Genomic DNA, 21557 nt, shown 5'->3' with positions numbered 1-21557 from the left:
CTGGCAGAGCATTGGGATATGGTGAAATACGGGCACCTATGGAATCTTCCGCGGACCGCCTGTCCCTCTATGCCTGGGGATCCCAAGATGGCAGTGAACACGAGGCAGTGGAACAGGGCCCCAGTAATACACAGCGGAGCTTATCATTCGCCCACACACCCTGATGAGGTAAGCCCGCTACCCCACAGATCTAAGGGGATTAGAAGAGGTTTATCCCTGGATAGAATGTCCTGCAAAGATCTAGGGGAATTGGCGCTGACAGAGAGGGAAGAGGAACCCTCCCTGAAACAAATTATGGAGGCTATATACACTTGCCAAACTACATTGACTGTACATATTGATGGAATGAGGACAGAAATTTCATTCCTAAAGCAAGATGTACAGACCATTAGAGAAAGGGCCTCAGAAGCTAAGCAAAGGAATAGTGATTTGGAAGATGTAGTTTGCCACTTAGAAGGCAAAGTACAAACTCTACACAGAGAAGTGACTGCTCATACTGACAAGCTGGGAGACATGGAAGACAAACAAAGAAGGAACAATGTTCGCTTTGTAGGTTTCCCTGAAAAAGCAGAGGTTAAACAGCCGGAAGATTTCCTGGAATTCTGGCTTAAGGATAACATGGCAGACACAACGTTCTCACGCCTGTTCGCCATAGAAAGGGCCCAATGTATCCCTACCATTTCACAAAAAAATGTTAAAAAAGACAAGAGACTTTTTTTCCTTTATTAATGTCTTCTTATTTCCCTGCTTCTTCTTCCATCTTCTTCTGGTCTTCATTCAGTTTTCTTCCTCCATCTTGTTCTTCCCCCCGCTTCTTCCTCTTCTTCCTCCAATCCTCTGCTTCTTCCTTCGCTTCTGTTCTTCTGACAGTTCTTATATAACTGAGGGCAGTTATGATGCCTCTGGTGCATGGGGACTTCACGGGAACTTCCCTATGGCTTTCCCCATGATGTCAGTGGGGGGTGGGGTCACCGGGTGGCCCCGCCCTCAGTTATATAAGAACTGTCAGAAGAACAGAAGCATCACACAGTGTGAACCTCCCCCGCCCGCATACCCCCACAACCACCGGGCAAGGGTTGTGGGAATGAGGCCCTTGTCCGATCAACATGGGGACATCCTCCCCATGTTGAGCGCATGTGGCCTGGTACGGTTCAGGAGGGGGGCACTCTCTCTTCCCCCCCTCTTTTCCTGTGACCTGCCAGGTTGCGTGCTTGGATAAGGGTCTGGTATGGATTTTTAGGGGGACCCCCACGCCATTTTTAAAAAAAAATTGGCGCGGGGTTCCCCTTAATATCCATACCAGACCTGAAGGGCCTGGCATGGAATTTGGGGGGACTCCCATGCATTTTTTTTTTAATTTTGGTTCAGGGTTCCCCTTAATATTCATAGCAGACCCATAGGGCCTGGTAATGCACCGTGGGGGAACCCCAGGCCATTTTTTTCAATGCCTTTTATGAGTATTGCAGAGACCCGACAATTCAATATAGCCCATGTTTACAACAGTCCGAGAGAAAAATGACAATGGGGTCACTGGGTGGCCCCGCCCTCAGTTATATAAGAACTCTCAAAAGAACAGAAGCGTCACACAGCGGGAACCTCCCATTGAGGCGGATCGTCCGGAGAATGAAGCGGGGAAGAAGAAGCCGGAGGAAGATGCGGACGAGAAGACCAAAGGAAGAAGCAGAGGATCGGAGGAAGAAGAGGAAGAAGCGGGGAAGAACAAGATGGAGGAAGAAAACCGAATGAAGACCAGAGAAGGATAGAAGAAGAAGCGGGGAAAGAAGAAGACATTAATAAAGGAATTGTCAAAAACCGTCTCTTGTCTTTTTTAACGTTTTTGACACTTTTTTTGTGAAATGGTAGGGATTCTTTTGTACCCCATTACCATTTCACAAAAGGGGGCGGGATCTGGGGGTCCCCTTGTTAAAGGGGGCTTCCAGATTCCGATAAGCCCCCCTGCATACCCCCACAACCACCGGGCAAGGGTTGTGGGAATGAGGCCCTTGTCCCATCAACATGGGGACATCCTCCCCATGTTGAGCGCAGGTGGCCTGGTACAGTTCAGGAGGGGGGTGCCCCCCCTCTTTTCCTGCGGTCTGCCAGGTTGCGTTCTTTGTATAAGGGTCTGGTATGGTTTTTTAGGGGGACCCCCACGCCATTTTTTTTAAATAGTGGCACGGGGTTCCCCTTAAAATCCATACTAGATCTGAAGGGTCTGGTATGGATTTTGAGAAGGACCCCCATGCCATTTTTTTTTTCATTTTGGCGTGGGGTTCCCCTTAATATCCATACCAGACCTGAAGGGCCAAGGGCCAAGGGGCACCAACCAACCTCCTTGAGGTTAAAAAATACAAGATAATAATGCTGTTTTGGTAACTTGACACACAAAACAAAAGAAAAAAATTATGGAGATCACTATAAAAAAAAACACTATAACCAAAAATTCTAAACATTATTATGGAGATCTGATGAAAAAAAAAAAAAACAATTATTCATAAGATAACAAAACATAACAAAGAAATCAGTTTGTCAGAACTCTGTGTGATTATGAGCAGCAAAACAACTTCATTATTCTAGCATTATAAAGAAGAAGAGAATGCGCTGCATTAAAAGATTTTAAAATTTGCAGAGTGACAAATGTGCTATCTTCATTACGAACGCTAGATTTACCAGACCGTGCGCTTCCGTCTCGTAATTGATTGAGAACATGCGTAGAACTTTGTGCGTCGGAATTGTGTACACACAATCGGAATTTACGAGAACAGATTTTGTTGTCGGAAAATTTGAGATCCAGATCTCAACCGAAAAATTTGATGGACATTTAGATTTGGAACATGTTTCAAATTTGTCATACGGACTCAAGTCTGGTCGAAAAATCTGCTCGTTTGTATGCTAGTCTGACGGACGAAAACCGTCGCTAGGGCAGCTATTGGCTACTGGCTATCAACTTCCTTATTTTAGTCTGGTCGTACGTCATCACGTACGAATCCGTCGGACTTTGGTGTGATCGTGTGTAGGCAAATCCGTTCGTTAGAAAGTCCATCGGAAGTCCGTCAAAAGTCCGTTGAAAGTCCGTCGGAAAGACTGTCGGATCTTTGTTGCCGAAAAGTCTGCCCGTGTGTACAGGGCATTAGAAAATACCTTGCGGTTTTTGTTTTGCAAAATGGGGTCAATTAGTGGGGGGGTTCTCCTGTCCTGGCACTTCAGGGTCTCAAGTAATGTGATAGGTAGTCCAGAAATTAGATGCCTGATTTATCCCTCTTGAAAACCTGAATGTGATCCTTGGATTTTGTGATCCTTGGATTTTGTGCCTATATGGCACAACTATAAAAGAGAAGTGTGAAGATAGATTATTTTCTCAATGGGTTAGCTGAATAACCTCTGGATGAACCCATCATCACAGAAGATTAAAAGACCCTGAGAAGTTGCCGCATAAGGAAACTTGTGTACAATCAGGGCACTTTTTCTATTCAAATGAACAATTGGTCATATTTATACATAAACAGACAGCATTAAAAAGGGGATCAACTCCAGAGATAAAACGATTCTCCCGCTCTACAAGACTCTGGTCCGGCTGCACCTGGAGTATGCCGTCCAGTTCTGGGCACCAGTCCTCAGGAAGGATGTACTGGAAATGGAACGAGTACAAAGAAGGGCAACAAAGCTAATAAAGGGTCTGGAGGATCTTAGTTATGAGGAAAGGTTGCGAGCACTGAACTTATTCTCTCTGGAGAAGAGACCCTTTGAGAGGGAATATGATTTAAATTTATAAATACTGTACTGGTGACCCCACAAAAGGGAGAAAACTTTTTCGCATAAGGGAGTTTAACAAGACACGTGGCCACTCATTAAAATTAGAAGAAAAGAGGTTTAACCTTAAACTATATAGAGGGTTCTTTACTGTAAGAGCGGCAAGGATGTGGAATTCCCTTCCACAGGCGGTGGTCTCAGTGGGGGGGCATCGATAGTTTCAAGAAACTATTAGATGAGCACCTGAACAACCGCAACATACAGGGATATACAATGTAATACTGACATATAATCACACAGATAGGTTGGACTTGATGGACTTGTGTCTTTTTTCAACCTCACCTACTATGTAACTATGTAACTATCTGAATGAGAAGAAAACTAATTTAAACTGAAATTGTCGATGGGCGCATGCGTAGCATGGAGCGGAGCAGCCAATTCTTATCAGCACTCCGGATCCGCAAGGGGATTTGGATGTGATTCCAGGGGTCCTCGTTTCTGTCATAGACCCTGCTACACATTAATGCCCTTGGGACACCCTCGTGTATGCCTATATATTAAAAAAAAACGCAGTGGAGGAGCACAGAGATCGCTCACCCACTATCTCCTCAGGACCCGGGAACAGTGCAGCATGGCATCGGCTCACAGCCCTTCCCCACTGCTGCTCCTTCTCTGCCATCGGAGCCTCTGCAGGTGGATCAGTGCTCCTCCAATGACAGTGCTCCTCTCCCCTGACTAAAGCTGACCGTGACCAAAGCCTGGAATCGCTATGGTTCAAATTACTAACTAAATTTCAGAGTGAGCTTCAAAAGTCCACATCCACATTATCTCAGGAAATTGCCTCTCTGGGTTCTCGCACAGATCTGCTCAATGAACTCTCTATTTCTTATATAGAGCTCACCAGAGAACATGAGACACTTTACAGCAACTTTTCTTCAATGGCTCTGCTGCACAGGATCACGTACCTAGTGTGTGACCCTGCACTTCGGGTTCTGGGGTGTGCGCTCGCAGCCGCTGGCCCACTCCCACTCCCACAGAGACACAGCAGGAGCTGATTGGTGGATATTGTGGACTTGATGTCCACCGGCACCTGCTGATGCTTCATTACACAGGCAGAATGGCAGTCTATGTAAATAAGGCAGATTGTTGTTCTGTCAGTACAGAAGGCATGGATCGTGTGTCTCTGCTAAGCAGAGGCACCAATCCATGCCTTCTCCTAGTACAAGAACCTCCCCCACAGTAGTAAAGCACTGGTCTGGCACACATTTAACCCTTTAATCGCCCCTGATGTTAGCCCATTCCTGGCCAGTGTCATTAGTACAGTGACAGTGCATATTTTTAGCACTGATCACTGTATTCAGTGGTCCCGAAAAAGTGTCAGCTAGTGTTCCGATTGTCCGCCGCAATGTCGCAGTCCCGCTATAAGTCGTTGATTACTAGTAAAGCTGAGCATGCAGGTTAGCTGGTCAGAAGGGGGGGCTTATTGGAGTTTGAAAGCCCCTTTTATTAATAAGGGGCTCCCATGTACCAGCCCCTCCCTTTGTGAATAAGTATTGGGTACCCCTACTCATTCACACAAAAAAAGCCACCCAAGTGTTTAGCAAATAAAGACACCTTGGTAACTTTCCCAAATATACAGTGGGGACGGAAAGTATTCAGACCCCCTTAAATTTTTCACTCTTTGTTATATTGCAGCCATTTGCTAAAATCATTTAAGTTATTTTTTTTTCCTCATTAATGTAAACACAGCACCCCATATTGATAGAAAAACACAGAATTGTTGACATTTTTGCAGATTTATTAAAAAAGAAAAACTGAAATATCACATGGTCCTAAGTATTCAAGAACAGTCACGGAGTTGTTGTGAAGCCACTCCTTCATTATTTTAGCTGTGTGCTTAAGGTCATTGTCTTGTTGGAAGGTAAACCTTCAACCCAGTCTGAGGTCCTAAGCACTCTGGAGAAGGTTTTCGTCCAGGATATCCCTGTACTTGGCCGCATTCATCTTTCCCTCGATTGTAACCAGTCGTCCTGTCCCTGCAGCTGAAAAACACCCCCACAGCATGATGCTGCCACCACCATGCTTCACTGTTGGGACTGTATTGGACAGGTGATGAGCAGTGCCTGGTTTTCTCCACACATACCGCTTAGAATTAAGGCCAAAAAGTTCCATCTTGGTCTCATCAGACCAAAGAATCTTATTTCTCACCATCTTGGAGTCCTTCAGGTGTTTTTTACCAAACTCCATGCGGGCTTTCATGTGTCTTGCACTGAGGAGAGACTTCCGTCGGGCCACTCTGCCATAAAGCCCCGACTGGTGGAGGGCTGCAGTGATGGTTGACTTTCTACAACTTTCTCCCATCTCCTGACTGTATCTCTGGAGCTCAGCCACAGTGATCTTTGGGTTCTTCTTTACCTCTCTCACCAAGGCTCTTCTCCCCCGATAGCTCAGTTTGGCCGGACGGCCAGCTCTAGGAAGGGTTTTGGTCGTCCCAAATGTCTTCCATTTAATGATTATGGAGGCCACTGTGCTCTTAGGAACCTTAAGTGCAGCAGAATTTTTTTGTAACCTTGGCCAGATCTGTGCCTTGCCACAATTCTGTCTCTGAGCTCTTCAGGCAGTTCCTTTGACCTCATGATTCTCATTTGCTCTGACATGCACTGTGAGCTGTAAGGTCTTATATAGACAGGTGTGTGGCTTTCCTAATCAAGTCCAATCAGTATAATCAAACACAGCTGGACTCAAATGAAGGTGTAGAACCATCTCAAGGATGATCAGAAGAAATGGACAGCACCTGAGTTAAATATATCAGTGTCACAGCAAAGGGTCTAAATACTTAGGACCATGTGATATTTCAGTTTTTCTTTTTTAATAAACCTGCAAAAATGTCAACAATTCTGTGTTTTTCATTCAATATGGGGTGCTGTGTGTACATTAATGAGGAAAAACAATTAACTTAAATAATTTTAGCAAATGGCTGCAATATAACAAAGAGTGACAAATTTAAGGGGGTCTGAATCCTTATCGTCCCCACTGTATATGACTCTTGGTGGGTGTTCATTTCCAGTATAGCTGGTGACTCAAGAAGACTTTACTGTGAAAGCCCATTGCCAATTACTGCTAAAGATAAGCAAATTGTTCTGTGAATTGCAATGGACCAGTCAAATCCAGATTAACATCACTTTACATTGATCTCTATTTGTGCCAGACAAGTGTAGAGTAAATCTTTTGCCTCTTTGGGAGGCTCACAATATTGTATGACAGTGTGAGACAATACAGAAATCTCCTTTTAGGCTTCATGGAGCTCAGAAAAAGGCCATTTATACAGGTTTTCAGTGTTTTTTTGGTTTGTTTTTGCAATCACATAGGTGTTTACAGGCACATTAGAAGAGGACCATTTATAGGCACAAAAAAAACACCAAAAAGAACATTTTGAGAGATGCAGAGAGATAATGAAAAACCATCACATGTACCCGGCCTTATCCTGATTTTAGTGAAGTCATTATTGATCCTTCTCATTGTTTTACAGTTAACGTTATTGTATCAGACATCATTGGGGAGACGTGGAGTCCTCATATGAAGAAGACAACTCTATCCTGTGAGATAACCGAATTCAGGCCACAGGATATTCACATAAATTTATACCTGAAAAGACGTAATGACACGAAAAAACATCTCATCCACTCATGGTCATCAATGGACCGTCCATCAGATGGGAACAATACAATGTTACCAGTGGAGATGGAAGACGCTGTGAATGATACAATGTTACCAGTGGAGATGGAAGACGCTGTGAATGATACAATGTTACCAGTGGAGATGGAAGACGCTGTGAATGATACAATGTTACCAGTGGAGATGGAAGTGAAGATGACAAAAACAGAAAATGGAGGGTACAAAGGTGAATGCAGAATTTCTCTAACTCCAAACATAGATACAGATGACGGCGCCATACTTATTCTGGAAGTCACTCACGCTGTAATGAGATGGCCCAGGTATAAATATCGAGCTCTAAATGTGATCAAAGGTGAGATCTGATTATCTGTACCTGAAGAAATGTAAGAAATTCTAGATGTATAAATGTGAAATATATAATATAATACACACTCACTCCAGACACAGTTCAAGTTTTTTTGTCCTGTAATTTTATTGCGAAGACATCAAAAAAATGTAGTTATTAGGTGGAAGGACTTTTCATGTCTGTAGTATAAAACAAAGAATGATTCTGCTTGTCTGAGCCACTTAAAGTGATATTAAACCCAAAAGCAAACATTTACTGTATTGCAGCTTACCAATTCTTAGGCTGCATTTATTTTCTTTCTTTCATCTGGCCAGTAAGTTTTCAACAGAACACGCTGTCCTGCAGATGTAGAAGTTAGAAGGCTGAGACAACCCATTTACCACTGACAGTCGTGCTTACAATGATCAGGTGCTTTACTGACCCGATCACCAGGTGAAAATAGAGGGGAAAAAAACTAAAAAAGAAAATGAATGCAGCTGCCTCATCTAATAATTGGTTAGCTGCATTATATTTGATTTTTGGTTTGTGTTTAATATCACTTTAATAAACGTATGTCAGTTCCTAACTAACACAATGCCCCCTAATGAGTTCTCCAAAACCTCCAGGTAACACTTTTACCTTTTTAGTGTTCTGTCAGTGATCAGCCTTTTTACTTAGCAGAATCCCAGAGCAGAGAGAAAGAGAGAGAACCCTTAGACCCCCTCACCAAAAAAATTAAAAGTCAGCAGCTACAAATCCTGCACAAATACTGTAGCTGCTGACTTTTAATATTTGGACACTTACCTGTCCGGGGAGCCCGCGATATCCGCGCCCCAGATGATTTTTCAATTGGCTCTCGGGTGCTGACGCTGTTATTTCTTCTAATGCCCTGTACACACAGTCGGTCTTTCCGACGGAATATGTGCGATCGGAGCTTGTTGTCGGAAATTCCGACCGTGTGTGGGCTCCATCTGACTTTTTCCATCGGAATTTCCGACACACAAAGTTTGAGAGCAGGCTATAAAATTTTCAGACAACAAAATCTGATCCTTTAATTTCCGATCGTGTGTAGACAAATCCGACGGACAAAATGCCACGCATGCTCAGAATAAATTAAGACGAAAGCTATTGGCCACTGCCCCGTTTATAGTCCCGATGTACGTGTTTTACGTCACCGCGTTCAGAACGATGGGATTTTCTGACAACTTTGTGTGACCGTGTGTATGCAAGACAAAATTGAGCCAACATCCGTCGGAAAAAATCCATGGATTTTGTTGTCGGAATGTCCGATCAATGTCCGACCGTGTGTACGGGGCATAAGGGAAACCGGCAGTGAAGACTTGCAGCTTCACGGTCGGTTCCCTACTGCGCATGCGCAAAGCACCCTGCGCTTTGTGAATGGCTCCGGCATCAGGGGTAGGAGGAGGAGGGCCAAACTTCCAGGAGACCTCGCCTGTCAGAAACAGGTACCTGCTCCCCCCCACCCCCAAAAGGTGCCAAATGTGGCAGCAGAGGGTGGAAGGAAGTAAATAAGCTGAGCTTCCCCTTATGGTTGGAGCTCCCCTTTAATGAGGTCTACTTAACAGGCAAGATGTGGACCTATGGATGGAGGCTTTATCCCACCCAAAGCTTTATACAGCCTCAGAACTCCCGGACCTAGACCAGAACTTCCTAAGGTCTGAGAAAACATAAAGTTTGTTTTCTCTATAAAAGTCACAAGTCCTGGAGCCGCTGACCATTGGTAGATGAGAAACCTTGGTGACACATATACACCATCCACAATCCTGACAGCAAACACTTATCAGTGTAAAAGCAGCCATAGTGTCAGTTAGTGTCAGAGTGAGTTAGTGGCAGTATAAATGTCAGTTAGTGTCAGCATCAGATCTATTTGTAATCTGTTCTGTTTACAAGATACCCTAACAATGACACATTTCTTCATTTTCAGGTGATAAACCCAGTTTATGGAGAAGATGGAACAAACACGTTGTAAATGAACCTAAGATGTTTTAGCATCCTCTACTTCATTCAAAACTTTCCCCGACTTATGTGAAAGTCACAAACGTCCTAATTCAGAGCTCTCTCGATATCTTCAGATTAAAAACATTGTTATGCCCTATATACAAGGAAGATAAATTAACGTGCTTTTTTTTTTTTTTTTTACATGCAGACTGGGTTATTAGGAACATGTATGTATCTATGTTTATCTACAGGCACAGCGGAAGATCCTGGTCTGAGTTTGAGATTGTGTACATAAGTCATCTAGGAGTATGTAGCGAACCATACAACTTAGGCAGCCTGGGGATGGATTCATGTTAAGCGAATACTTCCACTGAGGTCAGTGGAAACTAATGCCCCGTACACACGGCCGGACTTTCTGACAGAAAAAGGAGATTTTGGTCGGACATTCTGACCGTGTGTATGCCCCATCAGACTTTTTCTGTCGGCATTTCCGACGGACTCAGATATAGAACACGTTCTAAATCTTTATGTCGGAAATGCCAACGGAGTTTAGCCCGTTCACAAGTCCGCTCGTGTGTACGCGGCATAAGTTATTGCGAGTTATAACAGCCTCAGCTTATTTGTGGCTGAGGGTAGGCTATGACTGGAGACCCTCGGGGGGAAGGTTCGTGAATTGAATCTATCTTGAGGCTCCAGGTTGCTGGATATTGCTGGGAGGTTCTATATACATATTCATGTATTAATATGAGTTATATGAGTTATATTTACCTGTAGATGTATTTAGATGTATTCATGAATAGGGGTTTTCCCTTTGTTTTTGTTTTTTTGTTTTTTTCTCTCCTCCTATTGTATAAATAAGAGATATTAAGTTAGCTCAACCTCTGGTCTCTGTTTGAGACGATGTTATATGTTTAAATACTCTAGCCTTTTTGCTGTTAGTATAGAGAATCGGTACTTTGATATGTGATATGGTCTGAGAGACTCCTCCCCTGGTGTCGGGTCTCCACTTCCCCTTACATAGGTTTTGTCTCCCGGTGCTCTCCTTTCCTGGACTTATCTAGGAGGAGATCGCAGGGGATCGCAGGCTCAATAGAAAGCCACTTTTGTTAAATTCTGCGTTTCCTCTTTTTTTTTTTTTCTTTTTCTTTTTTCTCTGTTCCCCCTCCACTGGTGCACAGGGTCCTGATTTTGGATCCCACTATGACTAATATACGCTGTTTATCTTTAAATGTCAATGGGTTGAATATACCGGAGAAGCGTACAACCTTTTTACGTGAACTTTGGCGTATGCTGACACAAATCACATTTATACAAGAAACCCATTTTCCATTAGGGAAGATACCAAAAATTCAGAATGATCGTTACCAATTTGTATTTCATAGTACAGCCCCTGATTCTAAGACGAGAGGGGTGAGTATCCTGTTTTTTTGGGACGATTCCATGGTCTTTGGTCGAAAAGAGGAGTGACCAAGATGGATGCTGTTTGTTCCTCAAGGGGGATCTGGCCGACCGCCAAATTACTTTAGCTTCTATCTATCTACCTAACCATGCACAGTTGAGCTGTCTAGATTAAATTCTCAATACTTTACACGGCTTTATGGAGGGGGGGGGTTGAAACTGGGCTGAGATCTTAACGTGGCTCTTGATCCACTGTTAGACGCCTCCAAGTCCTCCTCACATCTGTCTTATCCATATCTTAGACGTATAAAAAAAGCCCTTCAAACTGTACGGTTGGTAGATATTTGGCGAGTCCAGCACCCAAGCTAACGGGATTATACTTTCTATTCAGTACCACATGACAGCTACTCTAGAATTGAATATGTAATGGTGTCTCAGTCTCTATTACCAGCGGTAGTGAGCTCTTCAATTGGTATACAGACTGTGTCTGACCACGCTCCATCTCTTATTGATCTTCAGTTGGATAAGTCCAGAACCAGATCATGGACATGGAAATTTAACGAATCTCTGGTACAAGAAGGTCCACTGCGAAAGGATTTTTCTTTGGCATTGACCAGAACTTTTATTGACAATGATATAGAGTACATTTCTCCATTTACGGTATGGGAAACACATAAATGTGTTATGCGTGGTCTGCTGATTCAAAAGGCGACTGAACTGTGGAAAAATAGGCAAGTTGCCCTCCAAACCCAATTAAACCTGGTGGCAAACCAAGAATCTAAGCATAAAAAATTACTTTCTTATTCTGTAGCAGTAGACCTTAGGGTGGAGCGAGAAAAACTGGCATCTTTGCTTGGGCACAACACTAAAATTCAGATATTAAGGGCCAGAAATATACAGTATGAACATGGTAATAAATCGGGTAAATTGCTGGCCCATTAACTTAGGGAAATCTCCCAGAGAAAAATATGTATCGATTCTGATAGAGGGAAACGTCACTTTATATCTAGGGAAGTTGCAGAGGTCTTTCAAGAGTATTATCTATTCCTTTATAGATTATCGATAAATTTATCTACTGGCCAGCTGGTACAAAAGCGACAATTAATTCGGGAGTAATTTTCCTCCTCGGACCTACCGTCAATACCCGACGACGCCTCTGAATCAATGAATGTTCCAATCTCATCTGGTGAATATATGAGGGCGATTAAGATTAAGATGCTTAAGCCTCATAAAGCCCCAGGGCCAGATGGGTACACACTAGCCTACTATAAGGCCTTTGCTCCAATTTTAGCTCCCAGATTTATAAAGGCATTTAACTCTCTTTTGGAAGATCGGCCTATACCGATAGACACCCTAAGGGCACATATTACAGTGATCCCCAAGGAAGGTAAGGACCATGCCCACTGTATGAATTATCAACCTATTTCCCTATTAAATGTAGATTTAACATTTTTTACACATATACTAACATCAAGACTACAATTTCACCTTCAAGATGTCATCCACCCTGATCAAGCCGGGTTTATTCCTACTAAGGAGGCGAAGGATAATGCTACTAGAGCCTTAAATATTATTAATTTGGCTCATCTTCATAAAATAACCTTATGTTTGTTATCCTCCGATGCAGAAAAGGTCTTTGATAGGGTGGATTGAACATTCTTGAAGGAGACGTTAACCTATATTGGTGTGGGGAAGTCGTTTAGTAAATGAATAGAGGTTCTATACTCAGTTCCATCTGCAGCTGTTAGAATTAATGAGGTGTCCTCCCCATATTTTTACTTGAGTAACAGCACAAGACAAGGATGTCCTCTATCCCCATTGATCTTTATACTAACCTTGGAACCATTCCTGCGATATGTCCGAGGAAGTACTGATATTCAGGGTTTCTTAATAGGTAAGTCAGACCATAAAACGGCAGGTTTTGCGGATTACATATTGTTTTTTATTACATCTCCAGAAACCACGTTGCCAAATTTATTAAGTGAGTTTAACACCACTTAAGGACTAGCCTCGTTTTGGAATTTAGGTGTTTACATGTTTAAAACAGTTTTTTTGCTAGAAAATTACTTAGAAAAAAACAATATATAATGTTTGGGGGTTCTAACACCCTAGAGAATAAAATGACGGTCATTGTAATACTTTTTTTCACATCGTATTTGCGCAGCGGTCTTACAAGTGCGCTTTTTTTGGAAAAAAAATCACTTTCTTGAATAAAAAAATAAGACAACAGTAAAGTTAGCCCAATTTTTTTATATTGTGAAAGATAATGTTATGCCGAGTAAATTGATACCCAACATGTCACGCTTCAAAATTGCGCCCGCTCGTGGAATGGCGAAAAACTTTTAAATTTTGAAAATTTTTTTTTATTATTATTTATTTAATATGATTTTATTTATTTTTACACTGTTTTAAAAAAAAAGTGTCACTTTTATTCCTATTACAAGTAATGTAAACATCCCTACCATATGGGCGGAAGTGACGTTTTGACGTCGCTTCCGCCCTGTAGTGTCATAGAGATGAGTGGGCACCATCTTCCCCTCACTCGTCTCCATGCACAGCTAGAGGATAGACGCGATCGCCTCCACCGTTATTGAGGTAAGCGGCGGAGGGCACCGGATTGTGGCGGGAGGGGGGCCCCTCTCCCGCCACCGATAAAAGTGATCTTGTGGCTTACGAATGTATGTTTGCAGCAACCCAGGGTCAATATATGAAATCTCAATCCAAATGGTCCAGATGGATAAAATGGTACGCTAAGAACCACCAAAGGTAAACTTATCTTCGTCCTGATTACCTAAAACCCACTCATATGAAGAAAACAAAGCTGCATATTTTCTGTTTATATTTTATTTAATTATTATTATTTATTGTACTTTAACATGGTTACTACTAGTACAACCCAATCGTATATAGACGGAACACTAGTCCAAGTTTTACTAGCTTATTCTCGAAATAGATATTTAGTATGAAGTTTATACCAGCATATAAACGATAATCAACAATAGTTAAGGTATATAAGGCAAAATTGCGATGTAGAAGAATACCTAAATACACGAAACTGTATACGAATTGTACTGTTTACAATATGTATTGTGCACGTTCTGTATTGTCTACAATTTGTACTGTTTAACATTTTCAAAACAATAAAAAAACTATTGAAATAAAAGTGATCTTGTGGCGAATCCGCTGCAGAGACCACTTTTATCTTGTAGCCGACCGCCGCACGAAAACGGGAATACTAATGTTATGCTAGCTGCTGCCATAACAACGATATCAGCCGGCAAAGTTAGGACGTATATGTACATGCGGCGGTCGCAAGTGGTTAATCGGTATACTGCACTTTCAAATTTTGAAATCAATATCCAAAAATCAGAATTGCTGAATATTACGCTGTCCCCTGCTCATGTTCAAGCTCCTCAATCTCCATTCTCTTTTCCATGGGCAGCCTCCCACCTGACATACCTACGGGTCAAATTGACTCCCTCAATAGAAAAAAAATTCTAGCTAACTTTCCACCGATTCTGCAGGAACTTTCTTCCGACTTGGAGAGATGGAATAAAGGTCCCTTTACCTGGATGGGTAGGAATGCTATTCCTAAAATGAACATCCTTCCAAGACTATTATATCTTTTTCAGACTTAGACTTAGACTTTTTCAGACAATAGTCATTCCGGGGGTCTTTTCTGAAATCACTACGTAGTATTTTTATCAGATTTATCTGGGCAAAAAAGCATCCACGCTTAACCCACCAGCTCCTGGCTATGCCTAAAACCCAGGGAGGTATGGCTTTTCCATACCTGATTCAATATTATCAGGCTGTGCACCTTGCTAGGGTACTAGATTAGTGTAGAGATGGGGGACAGAAAGCCTGGGTAGCGATTGAACAATCTTGTACCCAGATTCCGCTTCAAAGTGTGCCATGGTTAAGGTTAAGACCACTTGGAACCTTACGACATCACCCCCTTATAGGGGCAACTCTGAGAGTGGTACAACAAAGCCATCTCTTTTCTAAGACAGAAGGGGAAATTACTCGGCTCTACCCAATATTGGGAAATCCGGCATTCCCCCCAGGCCATACAGACAGCTGTTTTAAACAAACTTTGAGACAAGGTAAACTTTGCCTAGGCGATTACCTTGAAGAATCCAGGCTGAAGACCAGGGTGGAAATACAGTCGAAATACAGGATCCGCCACTGGATCCGTGGTGAATGCAGCAACTTACCCACTTTCTAAGTTGTCTTTGCGGAGAATGGTCAGACCGTTCAAATACGTCTTTGGAAAATCTATGTTTGGTAGAAGAACCGTCTTCACACGGGGTATCCGAGATATACAAACTGCTAATACACTCGCCTGAGGGCTTTGTTCCAGGATTCCTCCAGAAATGGGAAAGAGATTTGAACATTATACTCTCTGAAGAGCAGCGGGGCTATATTCTATATTTTGCCCATTACTATTCAATGGCCAGTAAGTATCAAGAGCTATGCTACAAAATCCTCACACGGTGGTACAGAGTCCCATCATTGTTACATAAAATCTATCCGGAAAGGATGAATACATGCGGGCGCTGTTTGGAGGCAGAGGGTAATATGCTCCATATTTTTTGGTCCTGTCGGAAAATGGAGGAATTCTGGTCTACAATGCGAGATATCATAGGCCAGCTTACTGATCATGATCTGGGTTCTGATCCTGTCAGATACCTTCTTCATCTCTCAGATCTTTCAAAACGTAAATATAGGAATTCAATGATCGTTCATTTCTAAATGCAGCTAAGGCATGTGTTCCAGCCCTATGGAAGCAGGAATCACCTCCCTCGATCTCGTTGTGGATCAAAAATATAGCCAACATATATGCTATGGAAAAAGATATTGCAATTGCGCAAGGTAGAGAGGAGAAATGTAATAAAAAATGGACACGATGGTCCCTCTTTGTCTGTTCAAGGGAATATGGCTGTGCGCTAGTAGAGGAGGAATAGGGGCTTTTGCGTTTTTTTTTCCTTTTTTGTTGTTGTAAAAAAGCTAGGATGACACAGGTCAAAGTCTATACTTTCATTAGAAATATATAAAATAAGAATGGTGACTTTAAAGATTTTGTATACTTACTTAAAATAGAACTTACTTAAAATGTCATGTTGTATTTTATGATGTGCATGCAATTGAATTATGTTTGTTGTATAAAATAGCTTAAAATAAAATATAGAATTTAAAAAACAAAATTAACGTGCTTTGAAAATATATGTAAACGTGACCCACACACTAAGGGACTTATTTCAACTCTTTACACTCATCATTACTAAACACAACTCAGACCCGCCATCATATGTGGCTAAGTGGGAGATGGATCTTGGGTTTCCTTTTTTTTTTTTTTTGGAGTTTAAAATTTTTATTGTAAGAGAAAAATAAGTGTAACAAGAATTATACCTCGCAGGGGAATCGAATGAAAAAAAAAATGTAATAGTGGTATGCGTGTTAACAAAAGATATCCAAACAGATCAAGGGTAACAAATATCGCTTGGACAGATCTGCTGCATTTATCAAGGATAGAACTGAGGGAGACATAAATGTTAAAGAGGCATAATGCACATAGACAGTTGGGAAATAAACCGCCATCTGCCTTGGAGCCCCAACAACCCAAATGGGTTCAGACTGTGTGAGGGCCTCAAGGTCTCCTGGTTTTTGGATACAGAACATGTCGAAGTACATTAATAGGAGGGAACATAATAACACATGAACCCCCATTGATAACCTGAAAAGAGAATTTTCCTCATGAACAAAAAGTGGATCTGTTCCAGAGGCAACTGAGCATAAGCAATGTGGCAAAACCACAACAACTTGTGCCAAAAAACAACACAGTGTAATAAAATGGGAGAGAGGGATTCTTGTAACATTCACATCCAATCTACTCACCAGCAGGTGCTGATAGGGAGAGTGGATTTTGAGGTAAAGAAAAGAAGAGAGAGAGAAAAATAGATTGAGGTAGAAAAGGAAGAGAGAAAGAGGAAAGGGGCGGGGGGGAGGTAGGAGGGGTTGAGGAGGTAGAGGTGCCTGCTTCAAGGAGAGCTAGAGTGGGTAGAGAGGCTTACTTTCGGAGAATCTTTGGAATATAGGAGTGGAACCGGTATTAAAGGGAAACCCCAATATATCGGGCCCAGGGTTCCCATATTCGTTTGAATTTTTCAATTTTATCAAGGATGGTGTTAGAGGTTTTTTCCTGATACATGATCCAGGAAACTTTTTGTTTGGTTAAATGTATGAAGACCTTTGGGGACTTCCAGGCCCGAGCTATTGTCAGTTTAGCTCCTGTGAGGATATAGTGGGACAAAATGTGGTTGTTTTTAGAGAGATTGGGAATTTTTTGGTTTAGCAGGGCTATTCTGCGAACTACGCGAACGTCCCGGGACAGCAAAGGGAGCCAGCGAGCTTGTATGCTCCTCCATTCTTTTCCTTTTTAAACCTATTATTTTTCTTGGAGTAACTCCTTTTTATTGGATTGTAATTTTTACATAATAAACTTTTTTTGAAAAAAAGAGTTACGCTATGTGGACACTACTTTTTTATTACATATAATTCCATTGGAGCGGATGTCCGGCTGGAGATAGGATCGTACTAGGGGATTATCCATCCCCCCCATCCCCCTGCTCTGTTAGGAGAGGCTGATCTGGACTAGGCAATCAGAGACGAGTGACCACAAAGATTCGATTGACATCCGGATCTGACCGGCTGGAGTGGAAACTTCTTATGCTTATACCCCTGCAGGGGTATAGCGTTCCGGTGAGTGGAATCACAACAGGGGGATTGTATCTTTATAGAATCTGGAAGTTGTCAGGTGGAAGACTTTACATGAACTTTCTAACGATTTGCTGGATTTTTACCTTTTTCTGCATTTTCACATGTGATCTCATGCTGCTATTTAATTGTGCTATTATTAATTTATTTGTTAATCACTACTAATCCTATAATATCACTTCCTACATATATATATATAGATCAAAAAATTGTTTATAAATTTGTTTGCAATTTAATTTAATTTAATTAATTAATTTTTTAGCACTGCACTTTTAGAGGGTTGTGGATACCCCTTATAGATATAGATCTACTCATTACAAAATTGTTTGCCAATTAAAAAAATTTTTTTAGCACTGCACCTTAGAGGGTTGTGGATACCCCCTTTTCATATCACTTGTAGGTTATTTCAGCAAGACCTGGTATGTTTTATTGGACTGCACTTGACACTTTGGCACTTATTTGCACATTATATAGCACCATTAGAGATAATTAGGGTCATTGGGTTACGGTATCCAGGCTATATTGAACAACCATCTGCATTTATACTCCCTTCTTAGCATTTACTGATCCCTATGCGGGATATTTATGTATACTTCTTCACATCTTTGTGTTGGTTCTCACAATTCACATTAGATAATTATATACGGCAATTATCCCCTCATGCACAGCGCCACTCCCTGTATATATATATTCTTTTAGACTTACTCTTTGAGGGTACACTTTGGTGCCCTCTACTTACATAGGGGGGCTGCAGTTGCAAATATAACCTGTAAGCGCGGATCTACTGTCTATAATAACAGGGCTATTGTCGGGATTTGGGGGACCGCAGAGCCCGTGACTTTGCGGATTAGCTGGAAACGTTTATTCCAGTAGCCCTGTAATGAACCCCTGTCCTCAAACAGGTCTCTGTCCGCTGGAAATGCTTCCTCTGTCCAGAACCTGTACTATCAAAGACCCTTTAGCCCACCCAGTCACCAGACAACACCAGTCTTGGAGTGGCAAACAACAAACTCCTTTATTATCACACATGGACACAACAGATAAAATAACTCAGAGACTCTTTCCCCCCACCCTTGGAAAACAGGGCGGGTTAGACTGTCCAATGACAATAGACACACAGGTCAGGTGTGTTCAAACTTCTCCTCAGTAAACAGTCTTACCAGGGAGCTGCTGGAGGAATCCCCCTCCCTACATAGAGAGAAACATCCCATAATATCCAGAGCAGACAGACACAATAGCACATTGGAATACAGCCACACCCTAACCGATTACAGCAAAGAGTCCACAACAAAATGAGACAATATACAATATATACAAGATTGAGTCCGATTAGTACAGATCAGACTGGATTTCTCATTCACCTCGCAAAGAGTATTGTTCCCTTAAAATCCAGGGCCCATAATCGGTCGGCAAGAGGCTTGCATTCAGTTCTCTCCAAAAGCCTCTGTCCCGGCTAGGTCTGTCACACATCTCCCCTTTCGGCAGGAGACTAACACAGGAGGAGACCCCAGACGGGTTGACTCCGAAGTTAATCCATAGTTCCAGTCCCCCAGTGCCGGAATCCACACAGTACCCCAAACAAATTGTCCCAAACAGAGCATTACTCACCCAGCCAACCTCTGCCTCTCTCAGAGAACACGCCCACTGCTGGGGAGAGGCCTGGACTGGCCCTTCTCCCTGGAGTCTTTTCAGCCGCTGGAGAGAAGACAGGGTGACTGGGCTCACTGCATCATGCTGTTGGGGATCTGGGCTGACCGCCCAGCATCCCTGGGGTATACAAGTGGAGACTGAAGTGCCATCCACTGTTGGTAGGTAAAATCCCCCAGTGCTTGCAAAGCATGGCTGACATCCTCCTGTCCCAGTGCCGCACCAATTTTTTGGGTTGTGTCAGTGAAGACCAAAGTTTCCTCCACTACCACAGGAACTCCCTCTTCTGTCAGGTGAGGGCAGAGGCTAGCAGAACTCTGCTCTGTTGCCAGCCCTTCTTCTGGGTTGCTGTGCGTGGAGACCGCAGTCCCATCCACCGATATCAGCTCAAGCTGCAGCTGTGAGGTGCAGATTGCATTCTCTCCTTGGGTCCTGATCTGCTGCTCGGGAGTGACCACCACCTCCTGACCCTGAAGCTGCTGTTGGTGTTGGGCAGAGGTTAGCAGAGCTCTGCCCTGTTGTCAGCACTTCAGTTTTGGAGACGTCAATCTCCGGAGTTTCCACTGCCTATTCTCTGGCATGCTGCTGCACGCATTATAGCAGTTTCCTGTATGCCCTTTCCAGATGCTGTTCCTTCCTTAGCAAATAGCCTAGATCAGGTTTAAGCTCTGAGACCCCTGCAAGACTGAGCATAGCCTCTCTGTATCCTCGCAGGTCCTCAAGGGTAGGTTCCCCTTCATCACCATACACAAAACAATCTGAAAGGCTCTCCCACAGCAATCCAGGGCCACCAAAGTCATATCCCTCTGGAGAGCATTCTGTTGTCTCCCCTAAATATTCCTCCTCCGCGTGCCATTACAGAGCCTGATACCGATTGTCCAGCTCTATTTCCTGCTGGACCAGCCTCTCCAAGTCAGTCATCCATTGCTCCTGGGGCCGCTCTCCCAGGAATTGCATCCGTAACTCCCGTTGTTCACTGGCCTGCTGCTCTGGGGTTGGAAAGCACTTGCTCTGTTGCATACCAGCAACCTGGAGGGCTCTAATCCAGTGTCTTACCCGAATCTTCTGCCTGAGCTCCAGGTATTCATCCGCAGACACAGTCCTGGGGATTGCTGAAAGGACGATCCGCAAAGCACTCTCATAAAACATGGAGGAGAGATCCTAGATGTCCACATCCCCTGAAGTATAGGGGAGAGGACTGTGGATAAAATTTAGCTAGGCGTGTTGGTACCAGGTACCAGCATGATGAGACCTTGAGGTCTGCTTCAATTAGGGAAGTGTTTAGAATCCCTTTGTAGGCACTTGTGAAGTGGGAGTGCGAGGTGTCTAGGTCCCATTCTAACTCAAGGTCACGCTCCCAGCTCTGCATATATGACACTTTCTCAAGCGGTTCAGCTAAGGCTGAGTAAATCAGGGAGATACCCCCCTAATGTCCATGGCTGTGGAACACCACTGTTCGTAAGGGGTAACAGTTAGGGGGAGCAATTCTTGGGAGGAAATTGAATGTAGAAAGTGGGCTATCTGGTGGAGGCAAAATTTTTCTGTGGGGGGCATTTCCAGTTTGAGATGCATTGGGCCAGTTTAAGAGGGCCGCTTGAATTGACAAAATGTCCTATTTGATATAGACCTTTATCAAGCCACCATTGAAATGCCTTGATATCTGTCCCTGGTGGGAATAGGGGGTTATTGAAAATGTGGGCTAGGGGTTGCCACTTGGATGTTATGGTATTTAATTTATGTAAAGAGTTGCATAAGAAAAGGTAGGGGATAGGATCGGGGGTCTAGATTTAGGGGGGCGCCAAATAAGGTAGTCAATAGTAAAAGTGGGGACAGCCTGTCTCTCCATTCCTATCCAGTCGGGTTTAGGTCCTCTGGAGTAAATAGCTGATATTTGGCTTAGCTGTGCTGCCTGGTAGTACCACCAGATATTGGGCAGACCTAAGCCTCCTTTCCATCTGGGTCTGAAGAGGGTCTTTTTAGGAAGTCTGTGATTTGATTTGCCCCAGGTAAATCGAATTATTGATGA

General features: G+C 43.0%; 1 protein-coding gene across 1 annotated transcript in view; it reads left to right on the top strand.

The window, feature by feature from the left end:
- Window positions 1-16314, top strand: part of LOC141111849 (uncharacterized) — a 270686-nt gene extending 254372 nt beyond the window's left edge. Inside the window, exons 8-9 of the mRNA XM_073604011.1 lie at window positions 7280-7777; window positions 9696-16314. Coding sequence (XP_073460112.1) covers window positions 7280-7777; window positions 9696-9760 — 563 coding nt within the window. The 3' untranslated portion in view covers window positions 9761-16314. The remainder of the gene's footprint in view (window positions 1-7279; window positions 7778-9695) is intronic.
- The last annotated feature ends 5243 nt before the right edge of the window (window positions 16315-21557 follow it).

Source organism: Aquarana catesbeiana, linkage group LG11 (assembly GCF_042186555.1).
Source record: "Aquarana catesbeiana isolate 2022-GZ linkage group LG11, ASM4218655v1, whole genome shotgun sequence".
Classification (NCBI taxonomy): Eukaryota; Metazoa; Chordata; class Amphibia; order Anura; family Ranidae; genus Aquarana; species Aquarana catesbeiana.
This window is presented reverse-complemented; position numbering and strand designations above follow the sequence as displayed.